The sequence below is a fragment of the Malus sylvestris genome, chromosome 14 (assembly GCF_916048215.2).
Source record: "Malus sylvestris chromosome 14, drMalSylv7.2, whole genome shotgun sequence".
Taxonomy (NCBI): domain Eukaryota; kingdom Viridiplantae; phylum Streptophyta; class Magnoliopsida; order Rosales; family Rosaceae; genus Malus; species Malus sylvestris.
Window position 1 is genome coordinate 21,170,729 of NC_062273.1, and position 16,726 is coordinate 21,187,454.

Here is a 16,726-nt window from a genome sequence, read left to right on the forward strand (position 1 = left end):
CGATCCACATTTACCCAAACACCATCAAATCCATTTCGGGTACGAGGGAGCTTATACACAAAATCCATAGTTATATTTTCCCATTTCCACTGAGGAATAGGAAGTGGTTGCATTCGCCTAAAAGGCTTCTTTCTTTCCGCCTTGACTTGCTGGCAAACAATACACCTACTTACATACTCTGCAATTTCCCTTTTCATACCCGGCCAATAATAAAATGGTCGAATGGTATGGTACATCTTAGTTCCTCCTGGGTGCATCGCATAAGCTGAACAATGAGCTTCGTCCAAAATTTCCTTCTTTAATTCCTCATTATTCGGCACATACATTCTGTCTTCCTGCATAAGCATGCCATCAGATTCTCGAATCCTGAGGTCTTTCTTTTTCCCTTCATTTCTCAATCGAATCATTTCTTGAATTTCCTCATCAACCATTTGAGCTGCAAGTATATGATCAACCAAAACTGGCCTAACTTGGAAACTAGCAAGAAAAGCTTCGTGTCGATCTTCCAACTCCAACTTTACTCCAGTAGCTCTCAACTCTGCAAGAAGAGGAACACGGCAAGCATACAAGGCATAGAGGCGACCTTGAGGTTTCCTACTCAGTGCATCGACTACCACGTTAGCACGACCCGGATGATACTCAATAGTACAGTCATAATCACTTAGCAATTCCATCCACCTTCTCTGATGAAGATTAAGATCATGCTGGGTAAATAAATACTGAAGACTCTTATGATCTGTGAAGATCTTGCATTTCTCACCATAGAGATAATGCCTCCAAATCTTCAAAGCAAAAACAATGGCTGCCAATTGAAGATCGTGAGTAGGATAATTCCTTTCATGAATCTTCAACTGTCGAGAAGCATAGGCAATCCCTCTATTATGCTGCATCAAAACACATCCCAAACCATTCAAAGAAGCATCACTGTAAATCTCAAAGTTACCGCTATCATCAGGAAGTACCAATACTGGGGCATGAGTGAGACAATATTTCAATTGCTGGAAACTTTGCTCACAATTCTCATCCCACTCGAACTTAACATCCTTCTTGGTTAACTTCGTTAATGGCAAAGCAATCATAGAAAAATCTTGAACAAACCGTCGATAATAACCTGCTAGACCAAGAAAACTCCGTACCTCAATGACGGTTTGCGGTTGTTCCCAATTTTCCACTGCTGCTATCTTTTGAGGATCTACTTGAATTCCTTGTGCCGACACTACGTGCCCCAAAAATGCCACTTTATTTAACCAAAACTGACATTTACTGAACTTGGCATACAACTGATGCTCCCTCAATTTCTTTAGTACCAGGTTAAGATGTCGAATATGATCTACTTTAGACTTAGAGTATACCAGAATATCATCGATAAAAACAATAACAAATTTATCAAGATATTGCTGGAATACCTCATTCATTAACCTCATGAAAGTTGCAGGTGCATTAGTCAATCCAAATGGCATAACCAGAAATTCATAATGTCCGTAACAGGTCCTGAAAGCCATTTTAGGCACATCTTCATCTTTAATCTTCAACTGATAATAACCCGATCTCAAATCAATCTTAGAGAACACACACGCACCTTTCAGCTGATCAAACAAATCATCGATGCGAGGCAATGGATAACGGTTTTTAATCGTCACCCAATTCAATTGCCTATAATCGATGCATAATCTCAGAGTCCTATCTTTCTTTCTTACAAATAATATCGGAGCTCCCCAAGGTGACGTACTAGGTTGAATGAAACCTTTATCAAGTAATTCTTGTAACTGAATTTTCAACTCTCTCAGTTCAGCTGGAGCCATTCTGTAAGGAGTTAGAGATATAGGATCTGTACCTGGAAGCAAATCAATAGAGAATTCTACATCTCTGTCTGGTGGCAAGCCCGGCAAATCATCGGGAAATACATCAGGATAGTGCCTGACCACTCCAACTTCTTCTACACTGCTAGGGACAACATCATTTAATACCACATGGGCTAAGTATCCTTGACAACCCTTCGATAATAACTTATTTGCTTTCATGGCAGAAATAACTTCATGTCTCACCCCACTTCTTTCTCCCACAAAAGTAACCTCTGGTAATCCAGGACGATAAAAGGTAACAGATTTCTCGTAGCAATCAATATGGGCACGATTATAATGCAACCAATATGTCCCTAGAATCACATCAAAATCCACAATATCTAACGAGATGAGATTAGCTAGCATAACTACACCTTCTACCATCACTGGACACCCAGGATAAACACTATCAACATAACATTTTTCCCCTCTAGGCATGGCAAACTCTAAATCAAATCCTAGAGGCGAAGGGTGAGGCTGAGTCATTTGAGCAAACATATGAGAAATCACAGAATGTGTAGCACCACAATCAATCAAAACTCTAGCAAAATGACCAAGAACATTTAACGTACCCATGATCAAATCTGGATGGTTCTGAGCATCTTGCAATGATATGTGATTAACACGTCCCTGAGCCTGCTGTCGTCCACCACGACCTCTGTTGCCTTGGTTACCTCGTCCCTGAGAAGTACGTCCCTGTCCTGACTGATTAGACTGTCTAGATGATCCTGCACCACTTTCAGCTACCTCTCCCTATCAGGGCTGACCTCCCTGGTGCCACTGAGATCCATTAGCTGGCATAGAAGAATAAGAATGATAACCCCCAGGGTCTTGGGAATACCCACTTTGAGAATAAGGATCCTGGGAATACGGATACTGTCCGGAAGCATAGGGAGCAGCATCACCCTGATAGTGGTAAGCACCACCACGACCCGTCTGACCATAACTGCTTGAACCAAAGCTCTGCTGAGTCGGTGCTGGAGGTGGCATAACAGGCTGCTGAGGCCTCTGCTGACTCTAAGGACACTGTGCCGCTCGATGTCCCGTTTGTCCACAAGTGTAGCACGCCCTACTATTCCTCTTACACTCACCATGATGTCTGAAGTTACAACGGCGGCACAACGGGGCACCAGAACCACCAGCACCACTAAAATCTCTCTGCCTCTGAAATCTGGGCCCGCCAGCAAATCTTCCACCTCTCATCGGACCTGTGACACTAAATCCCCCACTGGAAGAACTCGAACTCGCTCCATTTTTCTTGAAATTTTGCATCTTACGGGGTCCCGCAGTGGAGATACCCTTGCCTTTATCATCTTTCTTCTGACCATCATTCTTGTCCTCATCATCCTCACTGTCACTAGGAAGGTTGTCGGAATCCTCCATCCGAACCAAAATCTCGAAAAACTCATGATAATCATTGCAAGGAAGTGCACTAGCAAAAGTCCGCCATTTTCTCTTAGTTCCCAGCTGTATCAGGATTATAACGAGACAAGTCTGTAAACTTCCTGTAAAACTCATGTGCTGACGTATTCTTTTGCTTTAATCGAGTGAATTCCTGCTTCTTGCGATCAATGTACTCTGGAGGGACAAATCTTTTCTTAAAATGTTCCTTAAATACTTCCCAATCAGCTGCCATCTCAGGGGACATAAACTGAGTTTGATTTTTCCACCAACCTGCCGGCTCTCGTCTCAAAAACCAAGTAGTGGTCTCAACCCATCTATTAGCAGGAAAGTTTCCTTGACTCTGCATCACCTGGAAAGTCATCTCAATATGGTCTAGCCATTTTTCTGCCCATTCGTGACCTTCATTACCCATGAAACGATCCAATTTTAGATTATACATAGTCTCCAGGGGTGTCCTCTGAGGAGGATGACGACGAATTGCATTCTGAAAGGCCTGGGCCATCGCTTCCCCTAACTGAGTTATATCGGGGAAATTAGGTTCAGAAGCATGGCGTGACTCCCTATGAGGTGGCATAATTCTAACAGAAAACATCAAAAGATCATTAGAGCATTAACAATTATACAGGACTGCAACCTAGGCTCTGATACCAAACTGACACGCCCCGATCCTGAAATCAGGGAGTGATGGCCGCCACGTGAGCGTGACGTAACCATAAGTACGATACAGAAGCAAGGAAAATAAGGAATACGAAAGAATAAAACTAACTACTAACAATAAAAACCAATTAGTGTGCTAGAGCGAGTTATAAAGTAAAACACACAATTCAGAGCGAAGGTACTAGGTGCAGTCAAGTAGGACTATAATTAAATTACAACACTTGCAGGTGAGTCCTACATGCAGGGTGTCTGTCAAAATGCCGAAAAAGAACCTCGTGAGCCGCCAACTGCTAGCTAGAACCTGGAGGGGCGCAAAAACAAAATTGAGTGGGTCAGTAAAACCAAAGCTTTCCAAAACATTTATTTAAAACATTTCTAACCCCTCACTGAAAAACCTGGATACCTTCCCAGAAAAATAGCATATAACATATATATATCATCAAGAGCTCACTCACAATCCTTCACTGCTTATCAGAAAGAATATGCCATGCCAAGCCATATGCCAAAATATAATATGAATGCATCAATATAAATCAGGTGAAAATAATAAATCAACCGGAGACCCTACAATGGTCCTGTATGGCTGATACCATAGCTTAATATCCCATCCAGCCGGAGTCACCAACTGTGACCTGTACGGCCCTGCCGGAGTCACCAATTGTGACCTGTACGGCACTACACTGCACATAAGTCAAAACTACCTATAGTAGTCTGTACGACTAAGATGGTGAAATAATATGCTCTAGTGCTCCTCTCATCAAATCTGCGCATATAATCGAAAGTTACCTACTAGTCGGAACCACCTCTAGTGGTCTGTACGACTAGCATGTCGGAACCCTCACATGGTCTGTACGACATGCACCTACTTGGATCCAAGGTGAGCGTGCGGTGCGGTGAATAATATGAGCACTAACATCAAGGGTGCAGATTATGAGTTCTCAACAAAATTCACATTATCGATAATTCACATGATTACCATAACACTCACCTGATACTCACATGTGCGTCCACAGCACCAATTCACACATATATATACATCAATATCAATTCATATAATTTATAATATGCATCATGGCAATTAACATACTTTCATATAAAATAATTTCTGGGAGAATTAATAGTATATAGGTAATACGAAAAACAAAACCGCCTACTCACTGGTAAGTCGATGGGTCGTAACCACTGTGACGTCTCTGGATGCCCTCGTCCTCGGGATAGGTGTCACCTATATGCGAGACAACTATAAAAACGTTAATTTCATGCACATAACTAACATTTCGAAATAACTTCTCATATGGTGCTCAATTTGGGTATATGAATATACCACATCGACCTACTCGACGTCACGGACGTTGAGAAATGTTTAAAATAATTTTTTGACGTGGCACGCACCCCCACGCGCCAGGGCAGGCATGGGAACACGCGCCCCCCACGCGCGTCTTCTTCCCTGGGTTCGTCGGACTGTATTTTCCGGTGGTCGGAAAATTGGGGATTTTTCAATCCCCTTGTTCTCACTCATTTCTCAACCGTTTTCCTCGAATTTTATATCAATTTGAAGCCCTCAACATGTAGAATCACAATGGACTAGTTTCAAGGTCTAAAATCCACTAGATTTTACCTGAGGAAGCACGATAATCCGCTCAAATTTAAAAGGGTTCGTTCTCCGTCCTCCGACGTCCAAATCCTACCAACGAAGTACCCCGAAGTTCGTGAGGATCACCTTAAGCTCACTGTGGGCTTGAAATTCCCTGAAATGCAAGATTTTACGTGTGCATGAACAGTGCACATTTTCGGTTTTAGGGTGTCACGACAATTCTGAGGGTTTCACATCTTAAAACCATTACTAAACGATTCAGGGGGTCGAAAGGGTGAAGAATCTCACCTTATTTACTTCGATCCGTGAAGATTCGAGGGCGTTGGCCCTTGTCCGTACACTTCGAGAGGGAGAGAGAGAGAGAAAGCCGTGAGGGAGGAGAGAGAGAGACACGGGGAAGGGAAAAGGAAGGATGGACTGTGTGTGTGTGGTCCAACATACCCCATCACCATCCATTTTCTTTATTCCTAATTCCCTAACCACACAAAACAATCCAACATTTTGCTCCCACTTAATAATTTTATAAAAACTTAAGAAATAAATGTAATTAGTCCCAAGAGATATGCCACACACACATACCTTAATACCCGTCAAGGATAACTCCGTCATTTCACGTCCCTGATATAAAAAAATCTCAGGACGGGCTGTGACAAAAGTGGTACCTTAATAAAGAAGAATGTGTACATTATAAATAAATTACGGTACAGATAAAAGATTAAAAAATTATGAGTACAAATGAATTTTTAAAAAATATAGGCGCTAAAAGAAATTAATACATGGGTACAAAATAAAATACTACAAATTTAAAAAAATGTTGCAAATTAAAAGTGGGTACAAACTAAAATATAAATATATGATACAAAGTTTAGGTATAAAACATAAATATACCATATGTAATTTTTCTATTATTGATTAAATATACAATGTCACATGATGGTGTACACATGAGTACAAACACAAATAAAACTTTAAAAAATATGGGCACAAAAAGAAACTAATATATTATATATGGGTACAAATTAAAAATGAAAAGAAAATTGGTACAAATTAAAAATAGGTACAAACTAAAAATAAAAATATATGATAAAAAATTTAGCCATAAATATAAATATACTAACTTTAACATTTTTAATACTAAATGAATATATTTAAAAATAAAAATATTTAATTATTCAAATAATTAATGATGTTATTAATACCCAATGACTTTGATCAAAAATTGAAAATGAATAGGATTTTAATTAATGAAGTAGCAAAAAGAAGGAACTAATTTCTCCTAAAGTTAATGTCATGCTTCTTATGTTCAACATTTTAATTTCCATGCATGAGTTTAATGTGTGTTATATGTCTCTACAACAACGCAAAAAAAAAAAAAATATTAAATGTCCAATTTACGTGTCGATTAGAGATTTAGTTATGCTGATATATATATTATGGCCCCCAAAAGAAAATAGTGATGAGTTGGGTTCGGCTGTTGAAATTATCAGGTCGGCGCCGCATGCCCACCACCTTCTCACTATGGAGTGTACACAAATTTCTCTGAGGTAAGCAAATGACGTCCTTCTGCTATGTCATTCTCTAATGCAATTTTTTTGGAGAATTGTTATTGTATTGGAAGACAATATCGTTTAGGATCCTTGATTGATTCTCCTTGATCATAGGAGCAGATTTGATCCATGTAAATCAATGGAAATTATATTCTATTTCCTTCCTAGAATAGGCTACCTTGTATTATATGAGTCATGTGTTCTATTGTAAAGAATATAATGAAAAATATTCAAAAGTTTCTTCCCATACTTCATATTCCTAGAACCCTAGTCAAGTTACTTCTCAACATGGTATCAGAGCACCATTTCTAGTGACTCTGAATACCCACACAGCTTCCGCAATCCTAACAAACACAACATCACCTAAACCACCATGGGCGATCCAACAACAAAACCCACCAAGACGTCCATCGACACCCAAAACCCAAAGTTTACAGAGACATCCACAGATGTCTCAAACCCTTTTACTCTACATCCCTCAAATCAACCTGGGAATATCTTGGTCTCCAAAACACTTCAAGGAGACAACTACAATACTTGGAGTTGTATTATGCGAATCAGCTTGAGCGCGAAGAATAAACTTGGCATGGTTGATGGCACCATCGACCCTCCATCAAAGATTGACAAACAATTTGCATCATGGCAAAGATGCAATGATATGGTCCTTTCCTGGATTCTCAATTCGGTCCACGATGACGTTGCGAACAACGTTTCTTATTACACAACAGCAGCCGATGTTTGGGATGACTTGTGAGATTGTTTCTCAAAGGAAACGACTCACGAATTTATCAAATAAAGAGAGAAATCGTTGAACACAGACAGGAACAACAATCGATCTTGGTCTACTACACGAAACTAAAAGCGTTGTGGGATAAACTGGCATCCTACAATGAAACTCCGACTTACACCTGTAAGGGGTTGAAAAAGGTAAATGATCAGGATGAGAAAGAAAGGGTGATGCAGTTCTTGATGAGTTTGAACGACTCTTATGCAGTAGTACGTGGACAGATATTGTTGATACAGCCACTACTAGACACTCGGAAGGCATACTCCCTTGTTCTCCAACAAGAGAAGCAAGTAGAGGTATCTTTGAATCGTAACAATATAAATCTACATGCCATGAATGTAACCCATAATAGGGAAGTTGTTACACCGAAAGGAAACACCCTTCAATATTCATATTGTGAAAAAAAATACCACATTGTGGATTGATGCTTTTACCTGTATGGTTTTCTGCCTGGCCATAAGTATCATGGCAAATCAGTCAAGCCACCAAACAAAAGAAAACATGCGACAAACCAAGTGAAAGTGGAGATCGAGACCACCAAGGGCACTAACTCACAACACAAAGCAACGTCTAGTGAGGGTCCAAAGTTCACCACTGAAGAATATAATTAACTGATGGCAATGCTCAAGAATAGCAACATTGATGGTAATCCACAACATTTTGCAAATGTAACAGGTATAATCACACATTCCTCTAACTTGTCAGAAGTCTCCCTAAAGAAAACTTTATATTGGATCATTGATAGTGGAGCAACAGACCACATCTCTCCATCTCATCACTTGCTAAACAAGAAATCATTATCCATGCTAGATTCTGTTCAATTGCCGAATTGAGGAAGGCCTTAATAGACTCAATCGGTTCTATACAAGTTACCCGTCACATTAAACTTAATGGAGTGCTCCATATGCCTAACTTTTGAGTTTACTTATTATCTGTTAGCAAACTTATTGAAGCATTACGATGCATAGTGATTTTCTTCCCTACTTTTTGTGTGATACAGGACATGGATACGAGGAGGACGATTGGCCTGGGCAAGCGATATAATGGGCTCTACTACTTGGCGCCAGAACAAAACCCTCCTCTTGCTCATCACATTAGCTACAACTCCATCCTTTGGCACCAACGATTAAGGCACCTTTCCGCCGGTCCTCTGCAAGCTTTAACCAAACAAGTTCCAACAATAATGTTTGATTCTAGTCATTCATATGACGTTTGCCCCTTGCTAAACAAACCCGGTTATCTTTTCCGTCAAGTTCTATTTATTCTAATGCACATTTTGATTTGATACATTGTGATATTTGGGGATCTCATCGAGTCAATTCTCATTAGAGGGCTCGGTATTTTTTAATGATTGTTGATGATTATTCTCGCTATACTTGGATACATCTTATGCACTTGGGTCCAAACACAATTTAATTGCATGATCAAAGCACTTAGGGCTGATAATGGTGGTGAATTCACCTCTTTACGCTCTCTTTTTTATAGCAAGGGTGTCATGTTTCAGACTTTTTGTCCGTCCACACCTTAACAAAATGGGGTTGTTGAACTGAAACACTGTCATCTCCTGAATGTTGGTCGAACACTTTAGTTTCAAGCCAATTTACTTTTTGGGGGGAAAGCATACAAACAGCGTGTTATTTAATTAATTGTTTACCTACACCTCTCCTTGATCACAAAACTCTTTATGAGATTTTGCATCGCCAACTTCCCGATTTTTCCCACCTATAGGTTTTCGGTTGTTTATGTTATGCTACCAACCTCCATCCTCACCATAAATTTGACCAACATGCTCAAAATGTATTTTTGTTGGGTACCCATTAGGTTAGAAGGCTATCGCGTTTACGACCTCACCACACACAAAATTTCTTCCACTCGTGACATGGTATTCCATGAAACCATGTTCCCTTTCCTTCCTCAACCTCCTGGTCATGAACTTGATACACTTGTCTTACCTATCCCCACCGACTCTCTCTCTCATCCTAATCTTAGACAACCTACTATCACACAACCTCCTCCAGAACCCCATTTACCCACAACGACAGAACCTTCTCCTCCCACACCGACCGCCACCGATTCTCTCATAGCACCTCACTTAGAATCTCCACTACCCTTCCCATCACCTCCACCACCCTCCCCATTACACTCCTAAGCCTTCCGTAAGGCTTCCGGGCTACCATTTATATCATGTGCAATCCCTTGCTCTTTCCTCCATGTCAAGTACTCGTTATCCTTTATCTCACTATGTATCATATGCTCACCTTTCACCATCGCATCACTATTTTGCTTGTGCTATTTCGACTCTTGTCGAACCAACTACATTTGCACAAGCTAATAGTGACCCTCAATGGCGTGCTGCCATGGACTCTGAACTTCTGGCCCTTGAACAAAACAACACATGGACTTTCACTACCCTTCATCCTGGTCATCACGCCATCGGTTGCAAATGGGTATACAAAATCAAATACAACTCTGATGGTACCGTTGACTGTTATAAAGCTCACCTAGTTGCCAAAGGTTTTACACAACGCGAAGGTATCGATTACAAGGAAACCTTTGCTCTTGTTGCCAAACTCATCATAGTCCGCTGTCTGTTAGTTGTTGCATCTGTTCGTAATTAGTCATTACATCAAATGGATGTCCATAATGCCTTCCTTCACGGTGATCTTTGTGAGGAAGTTTATATGCAGCTGCCTCATGGGCTTCGTCGGCAGGGGGAGCATAATGTATGCCGACTCAACAAGTTTCTCTATGGCCTTAAACAAGCCTCTCGCAGCTAGTTCCATAAAATTTTCACTGCCATATACCAAGCCGGCTACTAACAGTCAATGGCCGACTACTTCCTATTCACTAAGGTGCGTGGAAATTCATTTACAGCCGTCTTGATTTATGTCGACGACATGATTATCACAGGCAATGATGAGGCTGCCATCCATGATCTTAAGCAATTTCTTCAATCCTATTTTCAAATTAAGGACATTGGACACTTAGTATTTCCTTGGTGTGGAGGTGGCTCGGTCTTCTCAAGGAATCTCCATTTCACAACGTCAATACACACTTGACATTCTTAATGAAGCCGGCTTACTCGGTGCAAAGCCTGCAAAGTTCCCCATGGAAGAAAACTTGAGATTATCTCCAACAGAAGGGCAACTTCTTCACAATGCCTCGAAATACAGGAGGCTTGTTGGGAAACTTATTTATCTCACAATCACTAGGCTACAGATTTCATACTCGGTTCATATACTCAGCCAATTTATACAACAACCAAGAAAGCCTCATCTCGACGCAGTTCACCGTCTCCTAAGATACCTAAAGGGGTCACCTGGACAAGGGTTTCTTTTTCCTTCAAGGGGGAGTTTAACGTTGAAAGGATATTGCGACGCCGACTGGGCTCGATGTCCACTTACGAGAAGATCCGTCATAGGCTATTGTATATTCCTTGGAGGTGCACTAGTATCTTGGAAAACCAAGAAACAATCTATTGTTTCGCAATCCTCAACTGAAGCGGAGTATCGTGCCATTGCCTCCGCTACATGTGAGCTTACGTGGATGAAGTTCTTATTGGCTGACTTGCAAATTGATCACAAGGGTCGGCAAAGTTACACTGCGACAACCAAGCTGCACCCCACATAGTTGCCAATCCAGTTTTTCACGAACGCACTAAACACATAGAGATCGACTGCCATGTTGTTCATGAACAAATACGTTCTGGGGTTATTTTGACAGCCTATTTACCTACTGGACAGCAGCTTGCCGATATATTCACCAAGCCACTTGGACAATTAGCATTTCGTTCTCTACTTGGCAAGATGGGTGTTCTTGACATTCACACTCCACCTTGAGGGGGACTATTGGAAGACAATATCGTTTAGGATAGTTGATTGATTCTCCTTTATCATAGGAGCAGATTTGATCCATGTAAATCAATGTAAATTATATTCTATTTCCTTCCTAGACTAGGCTACCTTGTATTATATAAGTCTTGTGTTCTATTGTAAAGAATATAACGAAAAATATTCAAAAGTTTCTTCCCAGACTTCATATTCCTAGAACCCTAACCGAGTTACTTCTCAACATATTGGCATTCCAAAAATCTCATTCTACACTCCAAACTTTCTATATTTGTAAAGAAAAAAAACACTTGTGAGGAGTGTAGAATGAAATTTTTGGACTGCTAATAACACTTCCCTTTTTTTTGCTCAACAAATATTTCATGACATGTCATGCTGGGGAGTTTTGTTTTGATTTGAGATAACTTACAGCTGAAAATATTTAATTTAGTTTAAAATAGTTTTGTTTTTATTTCAAAAGTTTAAGAAAAAGTTGAATGAAGACGGAGTGTGCATAGTTAGAGAGATGCGTCTTTCTTTTCATCTTAATTTTTTTTTTCACAAGTTGTACGTAATTGTAATTTTTCGTGAGTAAAGAAATTTAGATTTAAAATGTTTTCTAATTTCGTCGAAGAAAGATAAAACTATGATCATCAATTACACGTGACTTGTATAATGATTCTAAAATCAATCAAATTATAGTTGAATGAATATCCATACATCAATAATATTGGGCGGCTGTACAGAATTGACAGAAGAGAAACGAAGAATAAAAATCAGAAAAATGAGTAGTTTTGGCTTTATACGCATGACAATTCGTCGGCAACACCCCCGGTGAGTTATCGTGCACCGCGAGGAGATAGAAAATGGAAAACGAGTTAGGCAACTAGGCAAGAAAAAAATTGGGCTGCCCCACGCTTAGTCTCAGTCAGAAGCGAATTAGAAGCCGATCAGCTGTGTCGGCGGGTAATATGATGTAATCAAAGTGACATCACAATACCACACGTCATTCCCTACGATTTCCATGATGTAATTGTAACCCTAGTCTGCATCCGAGGGTACCAGTGTTGAACAATTAAACTTGTGACACGTTCGTTACACGTGTAAATATCCCGCTCTCTGTCCCCTTGCCGACTCCTCTATCTTGTTGATGTAGCGGTGTAGCAGAGCTAGGTAAAGAATATCTGGAGAAAGCGGTTTGTAAGAAGAACAAGTACATGGCGGTAGATCAATCCACCTACTCATGCATTCATTCGTTCTTATTAATTGCGTTTAATTCCAGAAACCTAGCTTAATTTCCTATAAGCATCCGGTAACCTCTCCATCTCCCGCAGCTATGCAGAGTGCAAACCAACACACTGCTACCGCACCTGTTCCCTCACCCATGTATCCAATTCAAGCCGGATTTTCAGAAGATGCAGTTGCGCCGTCGTCTGCGACCCAACCCTCCTCCCTCTGCCTTTCGTCACCAAGTGCCCATCTCTACCCCTTTCCTTTCTGTTTCCTTCGTCTCTTCGCACATGATTTTTTGTTCTTTTTCTTTTACCGGCCGAAACTTGAATAGACAATCAACTAATTAGAAGTAGCGTTGTTTACTTGTCCAAACTAAAGGTTCTCCTGAATCATCTAGTTCTATGGCTCCAATTTGTTTATTTATTCAAACTGAAAGTGTCGTATGATGTTAACACAATTATGTTTACTTATCCAACTAAAGATATGTTGACGTGAAGATTATGATAGTAATTTTTTCTCAAGGGTAAGAAGGGTTACACATAGAGTGATGATTTTCGCGTGGGCATTTGAGTTGTATATTGAGTTGAAGGGACATTATATGTTGCAAATTCCTCATATATTTATATGGATAAATTTCTTGGTGTCAAGCTTCCTAGTGATAAAATTATGATAATATTCTAATTCCTCGACATATTTTTTGAATATACACGGACTTAATTTCGGCCAAAACTCTATATTCATCATTTCTCAGCCTCTTCCACTTGAATTAAGACTCTGAACCTAGTTCTCCTATGTGTTCAATTTCTTCTTTATCCCATCAGCCTCAACCTTCGATCCTTCGAATACTTTGATTCTAAAATTACAAAGCCTACGTTGTGTCGCTGACACAAAAATTGTTTATTTTTAAATAATAGCCTTCTTTGAATTTTGCCCAAGCACCCCAAATAGCCAGGCCGGCCTTGATGAGGTTCAATCGTCCAAGGCCAGAATCAGGAGGACTTGCAGCACGGATTTACCGCCATGTGACGTCTTGTGTCAATAAATAAGAACAGGTCAGTTTTTTTCACAAATCTTAATTATTAGCATAGAACGTCACCGGTGAACCTAAGGATACAAGTTATTCTCCAAAACCAGACCAATCCCATGAACATGACGGTGACGTCACAACTAATCCTAGCACTGCTCTAATTGTGTATTGGTTCATTGGGGTGTATATTCAATAGTTTTCGAGCCGATTTTAAATCAAACATCTTAGGGTGTGTTTTTCGGCCAAAAGAGAGGCGTTAGCTAACAATAAACCCGATGGATGCACAAAATTTTGTAATCCATTGATTATGTATTAGTTCTATAGTATCATTTGATCGACCAACATATCTTCCAACCGAGCAGATAGATCTAGCATCTGAATCAATATGCAAAAAGGAAGCGGGACTGAGGAAGGGAATCTCAATAGCTAAAATTCAATTACAAAAATTAGCAAGGAGTGTGCACCGAACATCTGTTCCAAGAAAATATTATCTTCGAGATAGAATACAAAGCGAAAGTAATTTTCTCTGAAAACTTCAACTTTCGCCAAGAAAGCAATTTACACCCCGTAATTTCATTGATGGGATGCACTAAAGAGAGCTTTACTGATGATGCCAGTGGCCTCAATGTAGCGATCCATACATCTAGAGATGCAGCTACTCTCACTCCCACCTATGCTTGTTCCTGGTTTTGTGATGCACTTGTCAAAGCACTTTGACCTCATGGTCTACGGGACAAATGAAAAACGATCGGGGAGAAGAAAAGTCAGCAAAAGGAAAGAGTTACTAGCATATACAAAATACAATAGACGAGTGAATTTCACAAACGAAGAACATGAAGAAGTTTTCTTTTATATTCAATGTAAGTAATGAATAACACCATCCGTAAATTTGGTAAAGAAAACATATGGACGTGTCACATTGTTCTTTGACCTTTAATGGTCCTCATCTCTGAAACATATGCACACACATGGAGATAGCCGAAAAATCAGTATACTCACCCTGTCACCCACCACAATCATCTAAGCTATCTATGTAGGGGTACACTCACATATAGTTTGGTAGGGGAAATGACGGAACTGGGATTCTATGTAATTTCATATTTCATAACCAACATCTGGGAACTTTTCCAGAGGAAGCTTCCCAAGAATATGCAACTCATATTTATTCATAAAACACATCAGGAACACACATGCAAGTGTATGCTGCATATGTGTGTGTCTCAAATAGCTCATAGCCTAGGCTTGGAAAACACAAGAAAAAACAGAAGAAAAATGAAATATAGGTATGATAAGTATTTGCTATTTCAAAGAAATAACCAACCTATGTTTGGATAAGGGGATTTCAAAATACCAAGGAACTTTAGAATCAATTTTGAAAAAGCACTACAAGATGACTACCGATTAACTAACCAAGCACTACAATGCTAATACTAAAACACTACAAAGAAACTAAACAGAGGACTTTCGATGGAACTTAAAAATTTCCCTCAAACGTAGCATCTAGTCATTTTAAAGCCCGTCTATCAAATTTTTTAATGCATTCCTAACAAATTTAGATTAAGTTCCACGGAACTTTAAATTCCCTCGTCCAAACATAGGGTTCCCTATAACACGCATAAAACAAATAGCCAGGCAACCTCACCCGAAGAAACTCAAGAGGCTAAACCAGCAATGCCATTGTGTTTCTATCAATTGAACAACGACTTCCGCTCAAGCAAAAGAGTCCCTTTTCCAAGTAAAACGAAAATTGGAAACAATCAAACTCCAACGCATAGGAATCCAAAGAAAAGACAGACCGGTTTCTATTTCATTCATCAAAATATTTTCCTTTCAACACAACAAATCAACACGGCAAAAACTAGGATTAAAGGAACAAAATTTTATACGTTAATACCTCGATAAGTTCAAAATTAGCTTCACACATTCACAGAACAAACATGAATATGCATTCGTGTACTCAGATCATCAAACCAATAAGGGCATCCCTTCCATCGCAAGTCTAAAGCAGGGATGCACGCAAACAACTAGCATTGAAAGAACAAAATTTTAAACCTTGAGGCCTCAATATTCGAACTAATACTATGTATTGCATATTCAAATCAATTACCCATCAAACAAAAGATAAAACAACCCCAAAACAAGTGAACAACAAATCAATACTTTTATATTAACTCAAAGATTAAAAAATTTACATAGTACAAATAAACTCAATATAAAATATAATGATGTGAACAAAAAACAACCATAAATTGATAAGATGTAGAGAGAGAGTAGAGAGAGAAAGAGTACCTCAAGGAACTCCTCGGCATAAGCCTGAGCAAGCTGGTTCTTAAGCTGGTCCTTGAAGGCGTCAGGATTGAATTGGCCAGAAGATCCGCCTGACGGTGATGAAAACGAGTCCATGGCTGATTGTTCTCCTCTCGCCTCCGCAACCCACAGACACAACTCTATATAAATCTTGTCTTCTAAAACCCTACACAACCCAACCCCTATTCGCTACTATTTCTATTTGCCTCTGTTTCGACTTGTCGCCGGATTTTGTGAGGCAGTGAATAGGGTAGAGACACCACCGCTTTTGCAGTTTTTGGGCCCAAAATGTGCTTTTTGCAAATCTGATTTCTTCTACTTTTTAAGGCCTAATATTTTTACATTGTGCCTATTGGGTCTAAATGTTTGTTTAAGCCCAATAAGGTCCATTAATTAAGTTTTCATTTAATAATGGGCTGAAGAGGAATATTCTAACTGCTAGGGCAATTATCGAAAATCAATTTAGTCGTTGTGACAACTCAAAAATAAAATGATACAAGTG

At 39.6% G+C, this 16,726-nt stretch overlaps 1 protein-coding gene and 1 long non-coding RNA gene across 2 annotated transcripts; one reads left to right on the forward strand and one right to left on the reverse strand.

The window, feature by feature from the left end:
* The first annotated feature begins 12,454 nt into the window (after positions 1–12,454).
* LOC126598424 (uncharacterized) lies at positions 12,455–13,400 on the forward strand. Its single transcript, XR_007614823.1, has 2 exons — positions 12,455–12,880; positions 12,992–13,400. It is a non-coding gene; the product is annotated as an uncharacterized LOC126598424 (long non-coding RNA).
* A 922-nt stretch (positions 13,401–14,322) lies between these two features.
* LOC126598423 (mitochondrial import inner membrane translocase subunit Tim13-like) lies at positions 14,323–16,458 on the reverse strand. Its single transcript, XM_050264793.1, has 2 exons — positions 16,207–16,458; positions 14,323–14,643 (listed from the first exon to the last, which is right to left on the reverse strand). The coding sequence occupies exons 1-2, from the start codon at positions 16,318–16,320 to the stop codon at positions 14,491–14,493; spliced, it is 267 nt and encodes an 88-aa protein (XP_050120750.1). The 5' UTR covers positions 16,321–16,458; the 3' UTR covers positions 14,323–14,490.
* Between the last annotated feature and the right edge of the window lie 268 nt (positions 16,459–16,726).